Raw genomic sequence first — 22,393 nt, 5'->3', positions numbered from 1 at the left:
GAAGTGCCTATAATTAAAGTCATCAAAGAAACAATTATCAAAATATAAGACAAAGAAGAGTATAATTATATAAGTTCAATAAATTATATGCAAAGAAATGCCTTTTAATGCAGATTATTAAAAAAAGGAATTTGCAGTAACTATTTTGTGAAATGTAAAGAGTCATTATAGGAGTGAATTTAGGTTTAGTGTTTGATTATACGTAAGCTTTAAACATTCTTTTTTTTTTTTTTAAACAAAGAAAGGACCCAGCAAAATCAAACGTGTAAGGGTAAAGGAATAGTAGAAAATATTTTCCTTAGTTGGCTTGTGTTACCATAGTTAAAGTCTCTGTTCTCAGTGGAGAATACTGCCATTAATAGATGCGAACAGAGTTAACATAATTCTTTAGGTATTTCAGCAGATTCCAAAACCAATTCCACAGTATTATACAGTTAAGGCCAATGTAAATTATTTATAAAAGTACAAAGAGAAGTGACACAGCCTTCAAAATATGCTTGTGAGACTTCTCATTTTATAAAAAAGAAAGTTGAAGTCTGAAGTGATATACTACAATCCAAATGATGAGTCATCCCAAATTAGAAGACCCAGTGTTTAGTTCCGGGCCCTTGTTTTTGATTGCTAATGTGTTGTCTAAATTCATCGCCACCTTACTTAACAAGCTTTGTTCAAAATGCCTTCTGACTATTTTCCAATATCCAGTTCACATTCAAGTGAGATTTGCTTCTAAAGTTTCCTGGGAATGTGCCTCAAGATTTTGAAAGTAATTCTAAATAAAAGTAACAGAATGTTTCCAAGGCAAGTCAGCACTGTCTAGAGCAACACTATCCAGTAAAAATATTTTCTAATAGATACATTGAAAAAGTAAAAAGAAACAGATGAATAAATTTTAGTAATCATGTGTGTAACTCAATATATCAAACATAATTATTTCAACACGTAATAAATGGTAAAAAATTAACAATATTTTATAGTCTTGTATTCATACTCAGTCTTTGAAATCAGTGTGGATTTTATATTTATAGCATGTATACATTTAGACTAGACTTATTTCAAGTGCTCAGTAGATAATTGTGCCATGTGGCTCCCACATTGGACAACATGGATCTAGAGTGATAACCATTTAAATTCTGCATTAAAATTAAACTACTTTAATCTAATTATAAGCATGAATAACTTTGAATAAATAAAACAACTGGCAATTTTTATTCCCTAAATATTAGAAATCACTCTATATTTATATTCTGGATTTCATATTGCATGTATATTGAATTTCTTGTGTTTCTTCTCTTTTGCTTTTATTTGTCTCTTTCTTCTTTTCTGCCGTATCTGAGAGAATTCCTCTAACTTCCCTTTTAGTTCATTGGCTTAATTTCCATAGTATGTAATAAATTCTTCAAGGTATCTATTGCATATTTAAATTTGATTTTTTTTTTTTTTTTTTTTTTTTACTGAGGCACTGTTTCTTGAGCTCAGATGATTCTTTGATAGATTTATAGAGTAAATTAACACTTCAATCTCCCTGATATTATAAAATGTTCATTATATATTGGACTTATTTCATTTGATTACTTAGAATACATTTCCCTTCTTTAATACTGTGTAATCTTTGTATAATATTTGATTGGTAATTTGTTTCACAGTGCTGTGGCACAAATATGGAGTACATGTGTGGAGGTCATCAGAGTGGCAACATATCTCTGACATGAACAATATGTAAATGCCCCATTGTCTCAAGTGCTGAACATCTTTAGAGTAAACCATGATACTAGAACTCTACATAGTGCAAGGTCTTTGTTATAAAGAAGACTGTAATCAAACCCAATGAAAACTAGGCTGACTCTGCTGTCAGATGTGTACATTCTTGTCAGTGTGCCTAAGGACAGAAAATAACATCCCCAACTTTGCAAAAGCATGTTGTGTGTTTTGTATCTTCTTATTAATAAATGTGGTATATTTGGTCTAAATTTTTATTTTAACAGACCACCTGGTAAACCAGATAACCAGATGCTGTTCAGCGACCACTTAACTGTGATCTCTGAAAGTCACCAGTTGATGAACAGCCAACTGGATCAGGTCAGTTTAAAATGATTGGTTTGGTCTTTTTGCCCACTGCTTTCTGAATCCTTATGAAGGAAAGTCTGCAATTTTGTTACCGTCATGTAAGTACCTATTAGATGTTATGTGGTTTTCTGTTAAGAATAGTTCTTATCAAAAGGGAAAAAAGAATGTTTCTCTTTTGTTTTATTTGGTGGTTTATGTTACTTGCGCGGTGTGGAGAGGAAGTATCTAGTTAGGACTAGATACTAACTAACTAGATGCTAAGTCTAAGAAGCAGGCTGAGGAGTCTCCCAGTCTCTGATTGGTTTGCCTGACTGTGCGGGAGGTGTGCCTGAGGCAGATGGCTGTTCCTCTTCCAGGACTGGTTGAATCACCACAGCTTAGATATGGTCACGATTGTCTGTCTCCACCACATCCTGCAATAGATGCTCACTGTTTCTGCTTTGGCTGTTGTCTCCTACCCGTCGTGGGGTCCTCTCCATGTAGCAGTGACTGCCCGGTGTTCCACAACATTATGAACCAGACACAGACAAGTAAACTCTAAGGGTTTTCATTGACCAAATGGTAAATTTCCATTCCATGAGGGAAAGGCAAGAAAAGATTTTTAAAGCCTTGATATTACAAAATGCTTCCTGGTGTCATTTCAGTGGTGATTCTTCCTATCATATTGCAATCCAACAAGATTCCATTAAATAAGGTCAAAGGTGTATAAATGTCCTGTTATCTGGTTCCTCTGCAGTCTCCATCCTTGGACCACAAGTACAGCATTATATTTGAGATGACCTTGGATTACATTGATCCTATAGATCCCAGGGGATGTGTTCCTGCAGGAAGTCATAAATGAAACATCTGTAACTGCATTCCTGCTACCTTCATAGGTGTAACTGAGATGGCAGAAATACTCTAAAATGTTTACTAGCTTCCAATAAGCAAAAGTCATTAAACAAATGTTTTCCCATTCACAGAAAATATTCATCTTAAAAACATGTTGGCAAATTAGATCAGTCCTTTACAAAAAAAAAAAAAAAAAAAGCCCAAAGGATTTAAATTTTGCACTTGAATTTACATGTTTGCTAATTCATACCAATTATATTTTAAGTGTAAGCATCCTATAATCAATACTTTATCTTCATTATTTTAGCCTTCGAAGTTTTAACTAATAGTCTTCTACATTTTCAAATATGATAGTTATTCTTTTATTTTGTATTTATATAATAATGTAAAGGAATTTAGAAAGGAGGAAAGTTTAGTGTTAAATGGAATGAAAATCCTAAGTTGAAAAACATGCTAAAGAGCACAATTCTTGACTTTTTCATCAGCTCCAATTTCAAATATTGGTTTCATGATAACTTTACTCTTCCTTTTCTCTGCCTTGAGAGAAAGGCTGGAAATATTTTAATATAATGAAGTCTTGTATTCTCTCTTTCAATTGATTCTCAGAAAATGCACAGTCTCATTGTATGCCCAACACGCAGAATTCTTTCAAGGTGTTGGTGTTTTCTTCAGGCATGCATTTAATAATATGAAAACTGCTTGATTACTAAAAGACTGAACTCAGAAAAGAAACTGATTTCATCTTCTCAGATCTGTGGTTTCATTTGTAAAATGCTGAAAATGTATATTCCCTATGCATGAAAAATAGCCTGACACATAATCTTTTATTTACTCAACACAGAGTTTCCTGTTTTGAATCTGTGGATTCTAATAGGATCAAATTGTTTTCCCTTGTGATGATCTTTTAATGAGGATGCTGTGTAATTGGAGGAGTAATTGATTCAAAACAAATGGGAGTCTCTGAAAATATGTTAAAAAGAATTCCTGAAACTGTTTACCTAAATGACTCCAAGATTATACTTTATATTCTAAATGAAGATAAAAACAAAACATGATGCTATTTTTTGCTCAAAATATTTTAAAGCGTTGTATTTGAGGCCCATTGAAAGAAGAGCTGGTTGAAAGCTGTTTGTGAGGATTGCAGCAACAGAAGCCTAAGTGTAGAGTTCAGGTGGAATGAACAGGGATGTCAAAAAAAGGCTTCTGTCAGGAGGAAAATTCTCAACCCTGATAGTTCTCACTTTCAATTACAGTACAGATTGAGTATCAAGAAAAGGCTGCAATGAAATTCAAGTGCTATATTCAGCTGACAGCTATTCTTGTGTTGCTTTCTCTTGTAGCAAATTAGTCCTTCCAGGACCTATCTGTTGTGTAAAAAGTCTTGCATTTATGCATGTTGATTTTCCTTCTTTGCAGTGTGTTATTATATGTGACAAACTAATTTTTCCCTTGAGTTTGTTTTGTATGACAAAGTAGGATTCTGGACATTCAATATTAAATGCCTTGCTGTTTGTTACATTTCCTATAACTTCCAAACAAGCTTGAAATATGAGAAATATACATAAGACTATCTAAAGGATGATGAATCTTAATAGATCATCATCTATTAAGATGCAGAAATAGATCAGCAAATACCATTAATATTCCACTCTACTAAACCAAAGGAAAAGCCATTAAGATAAAGCTCAGCAGAAGGTGAATATTTTCCCTTCAATTTAAGTATATAATTATTCTATAACTGTAGGTATTTAAACTATATGCTATTATTTCATTTGCAGTTATATATGCCAGTGTAGTAAAACTCAGTGATAAAGGAAATTATTTTTTTAATTAAAAAATTTATTTTCTCTTTGGCCACGTGGGGTCTTCATTGCTGCAGCTGGCTTCCTCTAGTTGCAGTGGGCAGGGGCTGCTCTTTGCTGCAGTATGCTGGCTTCTTCTTGCAGTGGCTTCTCTCAACTGCAGAGCATGGGCTCTACAGTGTGCGGGTTCAGTAGTTGTGGTGCATGGGCTTAGTTGCTTTACAGCCTGTGAAATCTTCCCGGACCAGGAATTGAACCCATGCCCACTCCATTGGCAGGCAGATTCTTAACCACTGGGTCACGAGGAAAGTCCCACGGAATTTTATTGAAATGTTTCTTATCTCTAATTTTCGGGCAAGGGGACAAAAGTAAAAGAAACAAATTAATCCAAGAATTCTTTTTTTAAATATAGGCATTTGTAAGTGTAGTGAAACTTTACATTTGCCCTTCAACAACACATGAGACTGACTACGTAAAAATATAGCATGATGACACTAAGTCCTTGATTAGTTAATAAAAGTTAACTATGCTTAATATTTATTCTTTGTTACTATGACAATAAAGCAATAAAATAGCTGATAGATAAGAGATCCAACCAGTCCATCCTAAAGGAGATCAGTCCTGGGTGTTCATTGGAAGGATTGATGTTAAAGCTGAAACTCCAATACTTTGGCCACCTCATCCCAAGAGCTGACTCATCTGAAAATACCCTGATGCTGGGAAAGATTGAGGACAGGAGGAGAAGGGGACAACAGAGGATGAGATGATTCAATGGCATCACCGACTCAATGGACATGAGTTTGGGTAAACTCTGGGAGTTGGTGATGGACAGGGAGGCCTGGCATGCTGCAGTTCATGGGGTCGCAAAGAGTCGGACATGACTGAGTGACTGAACTGAACTGAATTTTAGTCAGAAGGTTTGAAACCAAAGGGTAGCACAGAATTTATCAACAAAATTAAACTAAGCATGCTACTCAGTTGAGGTTTAAAATGGTACTGGACATTGAGACTTATTTTATTATCTTTTAAGGTTATTTTCATTGAATTACATGAAGTTAACTATGTATTTCAGAATATGAATTTTTTTCAGCCAAAATTATGTAAAGGGTAAACACATGGGCTCATAACTGATGAGTATAATAAAATATTTTTCTCTTGACCTTTTCTATTTTATCTAGTTTCACCATCTATTTGAGGAAAAGCTCCTAAAAAGCCATTTAATAAATAATAGAGTATCCCTTTCCAAAATGCACAGTCCTAAGGATTTAGGATGTGGTACTGAGGATTAGAAAGAATCTACTTAGGAGGGAAATTATACAGCAATTAAAGCACTCAACCACTACAAATTCTATGTGGGGTTTTAAAAAGGGATTCTATTTAATTCCCTAAATACTGCAGTATTAAAACTTGGAGTATGATGTTACCAAAGAGATTCTATTATTAAAAAGAGTGGTAAAACCCAGTTACCAGTATAAGAGAATGACACTAACGTTTTAAAGGATAACCAGATTATCCAATATTATTAAAGTCAATAGTAAACAGAATAGAAAGTAAGCAAAGGAATGCATTTATCTTGTACAACTGGAAAAATATCTTTATAGTTTGAATTCCCAAGTTATGGAATTTATACACATATAAACACATATCCTTTTTATTAACTCATTCACAGAGACCAGTTCAATATATTTGAAAATTAACACTAGTTATACTATCAGTAACTCAGCTCTATAAATTTTAATCCTAGCATAACGAGGAATCATTACCAGGGAAAAATAATATTTTAAAATAAATTTCTTGCATTTTCAATGTTTAATAAGCCTTTAGATGGAATTTGGATTCTTCCGTTATTTAGCTTATTCAGATAAACCAAAACATCTTTGAAAGACTAAATTATTTAAGTCTAAGAGCCAACCTAAACAAATTTTGACCTTTCATATCTGAAACTTCCTGTTCTCGATGTTGTTCCGTTGCTAAGTCATCTCTGACTCTTTACAAGCCCATAAACTGCTGCAGGCCAGGTTTCCTTGTCCTTCACTACTTCCCAGAGTTTGCTCAAACTCATGAGTCGGTGATGCCATCCAACCATCTCATCCTCTGTCATCCCCTTCTTTCCCTGCCTTCAATATTTCCCAGCATCAGGGTGTTTTCAGGGAGTCAGCTCTTCACATCAGGCGGCCGAAGTACTGGAGCTCCAGCATCAGTCCTTCCAATGAATATTCAGGGTTGATTTCCTTTAGGATTGAGTGGCTGGATATCTCCTTGCTGTCTGAGGGACTCTCAAGAGTCCTCTCTAGCACCACAACCCAAAGCATCAATTCTTTGGCACTCAGCTTTGTTTGGTCCAAATCTCACATCCATACATGACTACTGGAAAAGCCATAGCTTTGACTATATGGATCCTTGTTGACAAAGTGACATCTCTGTTTTTTTTTTTTTTTATAGTTTTTTTTAATTATTATTATTATTTTTTTTTACTTTACAATATTGTATTGGTTTTGCCATATATCAACATGCATCCACCACGGGTGTACATGTGTTCCCCATCCTGAACCGCCCTCCCACCTCCCTCCCCATACCACCCCTCTGGGTCATCCCAGTGCACCAGCCCCAAGCTTCCTATATCCTGCAACGAACCTGGACTGGCGATTCATTTCTTATATGATATTATACATGTTTCAATGCCATTCTCCCAAATCATCCCCCCACCTCCCTCTCCCACAGAGTCCAAAAGACTGTTCTATACATCTGTGTCTCTTTTGCTGTCTTGCATACAGGGTTGTCATTACCATCTTTCTAAATTCCATATATATGCATTAGTACACTGTATTGGTGTTTTTCTTTCCTGCTTACTTCACTCTGTATAATAGGCTCCAGTTTCATCCACCTCATTAGAACTGATTCAAATATATTCTTTTTAATGGCTGAGTAATACTCCATTGTGTATATGTACCACAGCTTTCTTATCCATTCATCTGCTTTTTAATACACTGTCTAGGTTTGTCATAGGTTTTCTTCCAAGGAGCAAGTGTCTTAATTTTGTGGCTGTAGTTTCTGTCTACAGTGATTTTTGAGAACCAAGAAAATAAAATCTGTCACTATTTCCAATTTTCCTCATTTATTTGCATGAAGTGATGGGACTTGATGCCATGATCTTCATATTTTTTCTTTAATGTTGAATTTTAAACCAGCTATTTTAAACTCTTTTCTTTCATTCTCATCAAGAGATTCTTTAGTTCCTCTTCAGTTTCTGCCCTTAGAGTGATATCATCTACATATCTGATAACTCTCCTGGCAATACTGATTTCAACTAGTGCTTCATCCAGCCTGGCATTTCGCATGATTTACTCAGCCTATAAGTTAAATAAGTAGGGTGACAATATACACCCTTGACATACTCCTTTCTCAATTTTGAACCAGTCTGTTGTTCCACACTCCAGTGCTAACTGTAGCTTCTTGACCTGCACACAGGTTTCTCAGGAGGCAGGTAAGGTGGTCTGGTATTCCCATCTCTTTCAAAATTTTCCACATTTTATTGTGATCCACACAGCATAGTCGTTAGCATAATCGATGAAGAAGACATAGATGTTTTTTCTGGAATTCTCTTGCTTTCTGTATGACCCAGTAGGTTTTATAAATTTTATCTCTGGTTCCTCAGCCTTTTCTAGTTCCAGATTGTACATTTGGAAGTTCTCAGTTCATGTACTATTGAACCCTAGCATTACCTTGAGCATGTGAAATGAAGTGAAGTGAAAGTCGTTCAGTCGTGTCCGTCTCTTTGCGACTGCATAGACTATACAGTCCATGGAATCCTCCAGGCCAGAATACTGGAGTGGGTAACCTTTCCCTTCTCCAGGGGATCTTCCCAACCCAGGGATCATGCCCAGGTCTCCGGCACTGCAGGCAGATTCTTTACCATCTGAGCCACAAGGGAAGCCCTGAGCATGTGAAGTGAGTGCAATTGTAAGATAGTTTGACCATTCTGTGGCATTGCTTTTCTTTGGGATTGGAATGATAACTTACCTTTTCCAGTTCTGTGCCACTGCTGTGTATGTGCTGTGTTTAGTTGCTCAGTTGTGTCCAGCTCTTTCCAGAGCCCATGGACTCCAGCCTGCCAGGCTCCTCTGTCCTTGGGGATTCTCCATGCAAGAAAACTGGAGTAGGTTGCCATGCCCTCCTCCAGGGGACCTTCCCAACCCAGGGATCGAAGCCAGGTCTCCTGCATTGCAGGAGGATTTTTTTTTTTTTTTTTTTTTTTACCGTCTGAGCCTCCAGGGAAGCCAAGTTTTCTAAATTTGCTGCCATATTGAGAACAGCACTTTGGTAGCAGCATCTTTTAGGATGTAAAATACATGAGCTAGAATTCCATCACCTCCACTAGCTTTGATCATAGTAATGCTTCCCAAGACCCACTTGACTTCACACTCCAAGATGTCTGATTCTAGGTGAGTGACCTCATCATCATGGTTATCTGCATCATTAAGACCTTTTTTGTACAGTTGTTCTATATATTCTTGCCATGTCTTCTTAATCTGTTCTGCTCCTAAGGTCCTTGCCATTTCTGTCATTTATAGTGCCCATCTTTGTATGATATGTTCCCTGGGTATCTCCAGTTTCCTTGAGGAAATCTCTAGTCTCCCATTTTATTGTTTGCTTCTATTTCTTTGCATTGTTCACTTAAGATGGCTTTCTATCTCTCTCTGCTATTCTTTGGCATCATTGTCAACAAAAGAGTCCCAAAATGCAGTACTTAGATGCAGTCTCAAAAATGACAGAATGATCTCTGTTCGTTTTCAAGGCAAACCATTCAATATCATGGTAATCTAAGTCTATGCCTCGACCAGTAATGCTGAAGAAGCTGAAGTTGAACGGTTCTAGGAAGACCTACAAGCCTTCTAGAACTAACACCCAAAAAAGATGTCCTTTTCATTATAGGAGACTGGAATGCAAAAGTAGGAAGTCAAGAAACACCTGGAGTAACAGGTAGTTTGGCCTTGGAGTACAGAATGAAGCAGGGCAAAGGTTAACAGAGTTTTGCCAAAAACACACTGGGCATAGCAGACATCCTCTTCCAACAACACAAGAGAAGACTCTACACATGGGCATCACCAGATGGTCAACACCGAAATCAGACTGATTATATTCTTTGCAGCCAAAGATGGAGAAGCTCTATATAGTCAGCAAAAACAAGACCAGGAGCTGACTGTGGCTCAGATCACGAACTCCTTATTGCCAAATTTAGACTTAAATTGAAGAAAGTAGGGAAAACCACTAGACCATTCAGGTATGCCCTAAATCATATCCCTTATGATTATACAATGGAAGTGAGAAATAGACTTAAGGGACTAGATCTGGTAGACAAAGTGCCTGATGAACTATGGGCGGAGGTTCATGACATTGTACAGGAGGCATGGAGCAAGAACATCCTCAAGAAAAAGAAATACAAAAGAGCAAAATGGTTGTCTGAGGAGGCCTTACAAATAGCTGTGAAAAAAAAAGAGAGAAGTGAAAAGCAAAAGAGAAAAGCAAAGACATACCCATTTGAATGCAGAGTTCCAAAGAGCAGCAAGGAGAGATAAGAAAGCCTTCCTCAGTAATCAGTGCAAAGAAATAGAGGAAAACAGTAAAATGGGAAAGACTAGAGATCTCTTCAAGAAAATTAGAGATACCAAGGGAATATTTCATGCAAAGGTGGGCTCAATAAGGGACAGAAATGGTATGCACCTAACAGAAGCAAAATATGTTAAGAAGAGGTGGCAAGAATACACAGAAGAACTGTACAAAAAAGATCTTCATGACCCAGATAATCATGATGGTGTCATCACTCACCTAGAGCCAGACATCCTGGAATGTGAAGTCAACTGGGCCTAAGGAAGTATCATTATGAACAAAGCTAGTGGAGATGGTGGAATTCCAGTTGAGCTATTTCAAATCCTAAAAGATGGTGCTGTGAAAGTGCTGCACTCAATAAGCCAGCAAATTTGGAAAACTCAGCCGTGGCCACAGAACTGGAAAAGGTCAGTTTTCATTCCAATCCCAAACAAAGGCAATGCAAAGAATGCTTAAACTACCACACAATTGCACTCATCTCAAACGTTAATAAACTAATGCTCAGAATTCTCCAAGCCAGGCTTCAGTAATACGCGAACTGTGAACTTCCAGATGTTCAAGCTGGTTTTAGAAAAGGCAGAGGAACCAGAGATCAAATTGCCAAAATCCACTGGATCATCGAAAAAGCAAGAGTTCCAGAAAAACATCTATTTCTGCTTTATTGACTATGCCAAAGCCTTTGACTGTGTGGATTACAATAAACTGTGTAAAATTCTGAAAGAGATGGGAATACCAGACCACCTGACCTCCTCTTGAGAAACCTGTATGCAGGTCAGGAAGCAACAGTTAGAACTGGACATGGAATAACAGACTGGTTCCAAATAGGAAAAGGAGTACGTCAAGGCTGTATATTGTCACCCTGCTTATTTAACTTCTATGAAGAGTACATCATGAGAAATGCTAGGCTGGAAGAAGCACAAGCTGGAATCAAGAGTGCCAGGAGAAATATAAATAACCTCAGATGACACCACCCTTATGGCAAAAAGTGAAGAAGAACTAAAGGGCCTCTTGATGAAAGTGAAAGAGGAGAGTGAAAAAGTTGGCTTAAAGCTCAACATTCAGAAAACAAAGATCATGGCATCTGGTCCCATCACTTCATGGCAAATACGTGGAGAAACAGTGAAAACAGCGGCTGACTTTATTTTTCTGGGCTCCAAAATCACTGCAGATAGTGACTGCAGCCATGAAATTAAAAGACACTTACTCCTGGAAGGAATGTTATGACCAACCTGGACAGCATATTAAAAAGCAGAGACATTACTTTGCCAACAAGGTCCATCTAGTCAAAGCTGTGGTTTTTCCATTAGACATGTATGGATGTGAGAGTTGGATTATAAAGAAAGCTGAGTGCGAAGAGTTGATGCTTTTGACCTGTGGTGTTGAAGAACACTCTTGAGAGTCCCTTGGACTACAAGAAGGTCCAACCAGTCCATCCTAAAGGAGATCAGTCCTGAGTGTGGATTGGAGGGACTGATGTTGAAGCTGAAACTCCAATACTGTGCCTACCTGATGCAAAGAGCTGACTTATTTGAAAAGACCCTGATGCTGGGAAAGATTGGGGGCAGGAGGAGAAGGAGACGGCAGAGGATGAGATGGTAGATGGCATTACCAACTCAATGGAGATGAGTTTGAGCAACTTCTGGCAGTTGGTGATGGATAGGGAGGCCTGGAAGGCTGTGGTCCATGGGATCGCAAAGAGTTAGACATGACTGAGCAACTGAACTGAACTGACCTGCATTCAAATGGGTATATCTTTCCGTTTCTCTTATGCCTTTCATGTCTTTTCTTTTCCCAGATATTTGTAAGGTGTCTTCAGATAAGCACTCTGCCTTCATGTATTTCTTTTTCTTAGGTATGCTTTTGGTCCTCTCCTCCTGTACAGTGTTATGAAGCTCTGTCCATAAAGTTTTAGACACTCTGTCTGCCAGATCTAATAATCCCTTGAATCTATTTATCACCTCCAGTGTAAAATTATAAGGGATTTGACAGGTCATACCTGGATGGTCTGGTGTTTTCCCCTACTTTCTTCTACTTAAGCCTGAATTTGGTAATAAGGGGTTCATGTTCTGAGCTGCAGTCAGCTCCAGGTCTTGGTTTTGCTACTGTACAGAGATTCTCCATTTTCAGCTACAAAGAATATAATCAGTCTGATTTTGGTATTGACCATCTGGTGATCTCCATGTGTAGAGTCATCTCTTGTATTGTTTGAAGATGGCGTTTGTTATGACCAGTGTGTTCTCCTGGCACAACTGTTAGCCTTTGCCCTGCTTCATTTTGTACTCCAAGGCCAAACTTGTCTGTTACTCCAGGTGTCTCTTGACTTCCTACTTTAGCATTCCAATCCCTTATGTTGAAAAGGACATTTTGGGGCAGATTTAGTTCTAGAAGTTCTTGTAGATCTTCATAGAACCATTCAACTTCAGCTTCTTCAGCATTAGTAGTTAGGGCATAGACTTGGATTACTGTGATGCTGAATGGTTTGCCTTGAATACAAACTGAGATCAGTATGTTGTTTTTGAGATTGCCCCCAAGTACTGATTTTTGGATTTGTTATATCAGACTTATTTATAGAAAATAAGCAACATAATTGAAAATTAGGACATTATAAGGAGAACAAACTGTATTTAGTCCATTGAAGAAGCTTATCAAAAAAATTAACATGCAAAGCATTTTTATTGTAAAATTTTCAAATAATACAAAGCTTAATGTTCCATTAAGGAGCAGACTCAATTAAACCTGTTTATAATTTTATATCTTATAGTTTCCACTGGAAAATCATCTCTATAATTATAGGCTTGTTCTTTCATTAGATGTAAATATACAATATATATTCATGTATCTTCAATATGCAACTTGGGAAAAAAGAGTGCTTTGGCTCTTTGAAATAGTAGGGATTTTTTTTTTTAAACAGAAATTCCAATATCTGAGAGGGATTTAAGTCTGCTTTGTTGTTACATGCCATAGATTTGGAAAAGTTTCTGACAAGAGTGTAGATATCAAAGAACCAGACTACTAATTTTCATTTCTGTACTGACAGATATAAAGATAAAAGTTGAGTCACGTTTGTCAAGTAACATAGATCCTCTTTTGATTTTCCTTTTCTTCAGTCCATGAGCTTAGTAATAGGTGCTGTAAAAATACATATTGACATTTTTAAAAAGGTACAAAGACTATCAATCTTATTAATCTTTGGGAATAACACAATCTAAAAAGGGGGTCAGGGGCATCCTATTTCAACCAAGCTCATGGTGATGATACCTTTGTAAGAGCACAAGACATTACTGACCTCAGCCTGGTTTGTATTTGAGAATATTCTATATATTCCTTATGACACCTCAAATTCAATTAAAAAACAAAACAAAACACTGCTCTAGGGAGGTATAGCAATATACCAGAATGTGGCTTTTTTACCCAGTTCCATAATTGCAGTTTATTTCTGTCTTTGACTTCAGTACTATTGATGAGGTTAGGAATACTTGGCTTATGTTCCATATTTTCATACTGTCAGATGACTCTCAAGTCATTATAGCTCTCTCTGCTGCGGCTAAGTCGCTTCAGTCGTGTCCGACTCTGTGTGACCCCATAGACGGCAGCCCACCAGGCTCCCCGTCCCTGGGATTCTCCAGGCAAGAACACTGGAGTGGGTTGCCATTTCCTTCCCAATGCGTGAAAGTGAAAAGTGAAAGCGAAGTCACTCAGTCGTGTCAGACTCTTCGTGACCCCATGGACCATGGCCTACCAGGTTCCTCCATCTATGGGATTCTCCAGGCAAGAGTACTGGAGTGGGTTGCCATTGCCTTCTCCATAGCTATTTCTACTTTTAAATTGAATTGATTTTCCATTGGATATTTGTACACCTGACCAATATTAATCATCTATTCCTTAATACCAACAGTGTGCCATGTTCAGTATATCCAAAAGTAAATGCATTAACTCTTCCTCTCCCCAACGGTATCCCACACCTGATATTCTTTCACTATAATTTTTCTTATTGATTACAAGGTATTTGTAAAGAAAATAATTGTCCTTCTAGCACCTATTTCTCCTCCTTGTTTGGTCACTGAACACTAAAAACAGTCAGAGTGGCAAAGTATTCAGACAAAGTACACTTCCATGTACTAAGTACATGGTGTGGCCATGCACTAAGTTCTGGCCAAAGAGATAAATGTGGACATTGTTAGTTGAGTGTTCTATGGGCCTCTTAAAAGGAAGTGGAAAGGCTGTGCTGTGCTCATTCTGGGTCTTGCACTTTCTGCTCCTTGCTTAATATATGGAAATTGTACTTGAGCTCCGGCATCCGTGTTGGACAATGCAAATTGTAATGAAGAAACAAAACAGACCGTGGAGTGGCAGGTGAAAGGAGCCTGGGTCTCTGTGAGCACTGCACAGCTATCGTCTAGACCGAGAGTGCTTTCTTCACACTTGGCCCAAGGCAGAGAGAAATAAATTGTTACTTACTTTAACCACAGTTATTTCTGGTATCTGTTACTAGCAGGAGAAAGTAATTCCTTGTTAACACAGTACACAGAGTTCCCAAGAGTTTTTCTAGAATTTGTCTCCTTTGTAATCCACTCCAACAGCCAATTAATCACTGAGTCCTGACAGTTTAATTTCTTAAATTTATTTCAAATTTTGTGCTTTTTCTACATCCCCACTTTTATAGCTTTACTTCAAACACTTGTCATCCGACACCACAGCATTGCAGTGGACTCCAGCTCATCTTCTTTCAGCCTCACTTCCCTAGGGTGTATCATCCCAACTGCTGCCAGAAAAGATGATCTGATCATAATCCTCTCTGCTCCCCTTCAGGTTCATATACCTTCAGTGACTAATTTCCAACCAGGTAATTTCTTTAGTGTGCCAAAAAAGTATGAATCTTGAGTATTGGCTTTGTCTCTATTCTTACACTCTAGAAATACTGAAACATTGCTAGTTAACTGAATACTCACCTCTTCAATTCCTTGTCAATGCTGCTTATTCTCTAAATAGCTTTTGTCAGGCTGTTGGTTACAAAACTCTTATTCATCGATTTAAAACATGTTTAAGATTCTCTTTGAAGATTTCATGCCTCCCTGACTTGTTAAACATAGTCTTCACTCTGTAAAATTGTACACAATTCTGCATATTGTTGCATATCACATTGTACCATTATTATTTTTAGATGCCTATTTCATTTACAAGACTTATGGACAATCTAAGGAAAGATGGGGTGTATTGCTCATTTTCATACTTGGTCCCTCCCATTTCTGTCTTGGTGCCTGGGGAATAGTTGTACCAGCCACCCAGGAAGTATTTGAGGAATTTGAATTGTACTGTGGCTCCTTTATAGGATATTGTTAGTTGACAGACCTTCAGGAGTTGATGGCTTCGTGGGTCATCCTAATAGAAGCCAAAATCATTCAGGATTATTAGCCACATTAAATGACCATTGGGATTATCTCATGCTAAGCTACTGTCATGGTTGGCTACTCAAAGAAAGCAAGGATCTTTGAAAGTTAGAAGTAAAACAGATAGTGGTGTAATGATATCAAGACCGTTTTTCTACTGTGAATGACAGCCAGCAACTTTGCAAGGAAATAGAACAGGTTAACTATGGATTAATATTTTCCTAAAATTCTTATCTATCAAGCTTCATTGAAGAGAATTTATCATTGAGTCTTGTTTTCATAGGTTTATTTCTTCTTCATATCATTTGGTTGTGGTTATATTATCATTGAGGCCCACCATTTCTTTTTTTTGAAATTAAACAAATTTAGCTATTCTTAATATACTTAAATGTCTCCACATGTGTAGAAAATACTTAAAATAAGCTTTACTGTTCTGAAATAGTTGCAGTTCCCTTATCAGACACATTTTTAAAAATTACTTTAAGAGGAATAAGTTTATTGGATAAAATCTTTGGCATTCAATCTTCAGAATTTATTGGTTAGTAGGAAAGCAATGATTTTCTAATAAAGCTGTACTTATTAGAATTAGATATTTGATTTCCCCCATTCTGATCTATGATAATCACTATCACAGTGGCCCAATTTTGAGAGCAACCCATTATTTCCACAACACTATTGGTGTCCTCTCTTTATGGTAAATCAGGAAATCAAAAAATTTAATTTGGAATCTTACTCAACAAATAACCTTACTGACTGATCTACTCATTACACTGCTCTTGCATAAATACTGTTGTGACTGAACTCTGATGAAAGTAAAGTCAAATCAAACATTATTTCTTAGACCCTCAAAGACTCCAGGCTATATAGTTTTTATTGTAAAAAAATATATTTTTTCAAAATCTGTAGAGATACATATTTTACATTTGTGGTAGAATGTTTTTTCCCCTCTGTGCTTCAATGTTAAATTTAATAGCACAAAAATTACTGGTAGAGAAAAAAATTAGTCTTACTCCCAGAAGAAAATGAAATTTAAGCAAATAGGTAGGAGGATTATTTAATATGTTGTAATATTTGAACCTGCTTTGTAACCATATGTCATAGCAGTTTTCCTGGCTGAATTTTCAGTGACTTTCCCAGGGTCGTAGAGCAAGTAAGTGTTGGAAGTGGGATTCACTTCAAGGTGAGCTAGTCCTGCTGCTGCTGCTAAGTCGCTTCAGTCGTTTCCGACTCTGTGTGACCCCATAGGTGGCAGCCCACCAGACTCCCCCGTCCCTGGGATTCTCCTGGGAAGAACACTGGAGTGGGTTGCCATTTCCTTCTCCAGTGCATGAAAGTGAAAAGTGAAAGTGAAGTCGCTCAGTTGTGTCCAACTCTTAGCGACCCCATGGACTGCAGCCTACCAGGCTCCTCCACCCATGGGATTTTCCAGGCAAGAGTACTGGAGTGGGGTGCCATTGCCTTCTCCTGGAGTCTCCACATTAACTATTTTTTGCTGTAGTGGTGCCAGTGGACATTACATTGATACTTAACAAAGCATGTTCAATTCAAAATGATTCAAAATAATTTACTGAGCCCCTACTATGATCTAGGCCCAAGATGCCTAAATCTGTGGTGGTAGTGGTTTGGTTACTACGTCGTGTCTGACTCTTGTGACCCCATGGACTGTAGCCTGCCAGGCTCCTCGGTCCACAGGATCCTCCAGGTAAGAATACTGGAGTGAGTTGCTGTTTCCTAACTCAGTAGAGCTCATATTTAAATAGGGAGAAACAACAGACAGTTAACTTAATAAATAGGTAATCTACTCTTTTAGAAGACTGTAAGCACATATGGAAGAAAAATAGAAAACAAAATGGAAAAGCAGATGTAAGGGAGACATTTTAATATTTGGGAATGGATTATTTTTTATTTGTTTCTTAGTTGTTAACCCATATCCTTTTTGAATGTATTCCCTGATGGCTCAGGAGGTAAAGAATCCACCAGCAATACAGGAGACACAGGTGATGCAGGTTTGATTCCTAAGCCGGGAAGATCCCCTGGAGTAGGAAATGACAACCTACTCCATTCTTGCCTGCAAAATTCCATGAACAGAGGAGCCTGGTAGGCTACAGTCCATGGGGTCACAAAGAGTCAGGCATGACTAAGTGACCAAGCACAGCAGCACAATAACCTCTCTGAGTAACAACTTTATGAAGCAGACAACAGTACTTATGTACAGTCTATACAGATAACATAAAATGAAGTCTTACAGTCTTCACTCATTTCCAGAGTTACTCATGTTAGCATCCTTTCTCCAACCCCATTCAGGGCGGTTATGCCATATATTGTGTCTAATTAGATTTTTAAAATCACAGCCTGCATTCCATCCCGTAATCTGATTTCCTAAGCCATTTTTATTTAAAACAAAATTTTTACACCAAGGTACACTTTTGTGCTAAAAAGTTCTATAGGTTTTGACAAATGGATGATGTCATGTAGACATCACTGCAGTATCATACAATATAAATTTCCCCTACAGCTATGGGCAGGCTTCCTGCTGGAATTTGGAATGCAGTCAGCAGGACCCAACCACATCCCTTTAATGCATGGACTCTTCTTCCGTCTTAAGCCTGTTAGGTTTCAGACTGCAACTATATCATTGCTTTTTGTAGTTTCACGTCTTTGGACTCAGACTTGACCTAAACTTTAATTTTCTTTAGCTTGCCCACTGCAGATCTGGGGATATATCAGCTTTCATAACTGTTTGAACCAATTCTACCTTCTGTTGTATATTCTTCTAAATATATATATATGTATACACATATCTCCTATTAATATACTACTTTTATCTGGAGAACCCTAACTGCTAATACAATAGCTTGTTTATTTGGGGATTTATATTGTATGGATGTACCCATTTGTTTATCCATTCATTTATTTAAAAAAAAAAATCTTGGTTGCTTCTAGTTTTCGGCCATTATGAATAAAGCTGCTGTAAACATTCATGTGTGGCTTTTCATGTGGACAGAGGTTTTCAACTCATCTGAGTAAATGCCCAGGAGCACGATTGCTGGATCGCATGCTAAGACTTTGTTTAACTTCCTAAGAGGATTTCTTCTGAAGAGGCTATCTAGTTTTTCATTCCCACAAGCAATGGATCAGCTCTCTGCATCCTCGTGGCATTTGGTATCAATTGTTTAAATTTAGTCATCTCAGTAGTTGTGTAATGGTGTCTCATTGTTGTTTTGACTTCAGTTCAGTTCAGTCACTCAGTCGTTTCCGACTCTTTGTGACCCCATGGACTGCAGCATGCCAGGCTTCCCTGTCCATCACCATCTCCCAGAGTTTACTCAAACTCATCTCCATTGACTTGGTGATGCCATCCAACCATTTCATCCTCTGTCATCCCCTTCTTCTCCTGCCTTCAATCTTTCCCAGCATCAGGGTCTTTTCAAAGAGTCAGCTCTTAACATCAGGTGGCCAAAGTATTAGAGTTTCAGCTTTACCATCAGTCCTTTCAATGAACACCCAGGACTGATCTCCTTTAGGATGGACTGATTGGATCTCCTTGCAGTCCCAGGGACTCTCAAGAGTCTTCTCCAATACCACAGTTCAAAAGCATCAATTCTTTGGCGCTCAGCTCTCTTCACAGTCCAACTCTCACATTCCATACATGACTACTGGAAAAACCATAGCCTTGACTAGACAGACCTTTGTTGGCAAAGTAATGTCTCTGCTTTTTTTTTTTTTTTCTCAGTTGCACTAGCCACATCTGTCTCTGCTTTTTAATATGCTGTCTAGGTTGGTCATAACTTCCCAGGAGTGAGCATCGTTTAATTTCCTGGCTGCAATCACCATCTGCAGTGATTTTGTAGCCCAAAAATATAAAGTCTGACACTGTTTCCACTGTTTCCCCATCTATTTCCCAGGAAGTGATGGGACCAGATGCCATGATCTTCGTTTTCTGAATGTTGAGCTTTAAGCCAACTTTTTCACTCTCCACTTTCACTTTCATCAAGAGGCTTCTAGTTCCTCTTCACTTTCTGCCATAAGGGTGGTGTCATCTGCATATCTGAGGTTATTGATATTTCTCCTGGCAATCTTGATTCCAGCTTGTGCTTCTTCCAGCCCAGCGTTTCTCATGATGTACTCTGCATATAAGTTAAATAAACAGGGTGACAATATACAGACTTGACATACTCCTTTTCCTATTTGGAACCAGTCTATTGTTCCATGTCCAGTTCTAACTGTTGCTTCCTGACCTGCATACAGATTTCTCAAGAGGCAGGTCAGGTGGTCTGGTATTCCCATCTCTTTCAGAATTTCCCAAAGTTTATTGTGATCCACACAGTCAAAGGCTTTGGCATTGTCAATAAAGCAGAAATAGATGTTTTTCTGGAACTCTCTTGCTTTTTCGATGATCCAGCGGATGTTGGCAATTTGATCTCTGGTTCCTCTGCCTTTTATAAAACCAGCTTGAACATCAGGAAGTTCACGGTTCACATATTGCTGAGGCCTGGCTTGGAGAATTTTGAGTATTACTTTACTAGCATGTGAGATGAGTGCAATTGTGCAGTATTCTTTGGCATTGCCTTTCTTTGGGATAGGAATGAAAGCTGACCTTTTCCAGTCCTGTGGCCACTGCTGAGTTTTGCAAATTTGCTGGCATATTGAGTGCAGCACTTTCACAGCACCAGCTTTTAGGATTTGGAATAGCTCAACTGGAATTCCATCACCTCCACTAGCTTTGTTTATAGTGATGCTTCCTAAGGCCCACTTGACTTCATATTCCAGGATTTCTGGCTCTAGGTGAGTGATCATACCATCATGATTATCTAGGTTGTGATGTTCTTTTTTGTACAGTTCTTCTGTGTATTCTTGCCACCTCTTCTTAATATCTTCTGCTTCTGTTAGGTCCATACCATTTCTGTCCTTTATCAAGCCCATCTTTGCATGAACTATTCTCTTGGTATCTCTAATTTTCTTGAAGAGATCTCTAGTCTTTCCCATTCTGTTGTTTTCCTCTATTTCTTTGCACTGATCACTGAGGAAGGCTTTCTTATCTCTCCTTGCAAATACAAATTGTATTGACTATTTTTTCCATATACCTATTTGGTATCTTTCCTTCTTCTTTGGTGGGATCTTTTCCTTGTTTCCTTATTGCTGAATTTTGAGTTTTTTGTATATTTTGAATACATATAACATGTAAATATATGTCATGTTACACATTCAGTTTCTGTCTTTGGGTGTTTTCACAACATATTTTTAAATGGTTAACTTCCCAGTTTCCAGGATTATAATAGTTTGGAGCAGCCAAGAAGAAACAGTACTGAGATCTCAATGGACTTGTTGACAATAACTTTATGGGAATAATTTTTTCCAAGGATGAGAGTTCTGGTCCAAGGCCCAAATAATGCAGCTGCTTATCCCCTGGTGGTTTGTTCAACATTTCTACAATGTTATTATCCCCAGTGAACATAGGGAACAGTAATTCCATGTCAAGCAAAGTCAGGCATCACAGTAGGCGAAGGACGTGATGTATTGGTCCTACAGGAGGAGAAAAGGCCTTTTCTGCTGATTCATACTCATGGTCTGTTTAGGTGACTGATGATACATAGAGAAGCCATTTAGATATTGTAACAGTGAAAACTGTGACCATGGGTCAGAAATGCATCATCTTAAATACTTTAGTGGGGAAATCATACCGCCTCAGAGTTTCACTTTAAGCCTCAAATAAATTTTAATCTTTTCCTATTCTCAAGAAATAACTGAGATGTGAATTCTTATGGGAGCCTCACACAAATTCACAGAGGAAAATCATTAGAGACATAATAGTCTCAGGCTGTACGGTTTTGTGTTATCACTTAGGGATGAAGCTTAGGCCTCTTACCATACGAGACAGAGGCAGTTATTCTTCCTTCTCAACTCCCTTCAAGCTTTTACATTCAGATTATCAGAAACAAGGTGGAATGCAAAGTGTCTTTGCTCACTGTCTATTCAGCCTTATCCTGTAGAACTCATGAGGTGATTATTTCCATATTCCCACTGCCCCATCTGAGAAAGTAAGAACTTTGCTACTCAGGAGTTAGGGAACCTGCCGAATAACTAGAAACTAGGTAGTTCATATTCATTCCATATTTCTGGCCTTTTCCCTATGAAGTGCAAGCCAAATCCATGATGCTAGCCACTGCCATTATTTAGAAACAGACGTACAACTAAAGCCTCATGGACGTAGTAACACCTTCATCTGTGGTTTATATTTCTCTTTTTGAGGGGTGGCATAGGGGAGAGGCTCTCTGCTTTATTAAAACAGATATAAAAGAACTTCATTCATTAATTAGATGATATGACATATGGCATCTAATTAATTAATTAGATGCCTCAGGATGAAAAATAATGCATGAGAAATTATTGCCTTAACCAGAAACTGCTGCAAGGAACATAGTATTATGAACTATGTCTTTTAAAAAATGAAAAATCAATCCATATTAACAATTAGAATGCCAGAGACTAAACTGACAACCTAGAATCCTCAGAACTATGCCCCAAAATGCTAGCCATATCTTGATGAGCTACACGTGATTCCATAGTCAACATGCTCATGGTATGAGTTTTCCCCAAGGGCCCACCCCAGTCATTCAAGGGCACAAGCTTGAATTCTTAGGCAATTTTTTTTTCCTGAGATATGGCTGCTGTCCCACGAAGATTTCAATTTATCTTGCTCAC

At 37.8% G+C, this 22,393-nt stretch overlaps 1 protein-coding gene across 1 annotated transcript in view; it reads left to right on the top strand.

Moving 5' to 3' along the window:
- The first annotated feature begins 1,980 nt into the window (after positions 1-1,980).
- TMEM196 (transmembrane protein 196) overlaps positions 1,981-22,393 on the top strand; it is a 143,409-nt gene continuing 122,996 nt past the window's right edge. The window contains exon 1 of the mRNA XM_061413665.1: positions 1,981-2,076. Coding sequence (XP_061269649.1) covers positions 2,008-2,076 — 69 coding nt within the window. The 5' untranslated portion in view covers positions 1,981-2,007. The remainder of the gene's footprint in view (positions 2,077-22,393) is intronic.

The sequence above is a fragment of the Bos javanicus genome, chromosome 4, assembly GCF_032452875.1.
Source record: "Bos javanicus breed banteng chromosome 4, ARS-OSU_banteng_1.0, whole genome shotgun sequence".
NCBI lineage: Eukaryota > Metazoa > Chordata > Mammalia > Artiodactyla > Bovidae > Bos > Bos javanicus.
Note: the sequence above shows the minus strand (reverse complement) of the source record. Positions and strands in the feature narration are given on the sequence as shown.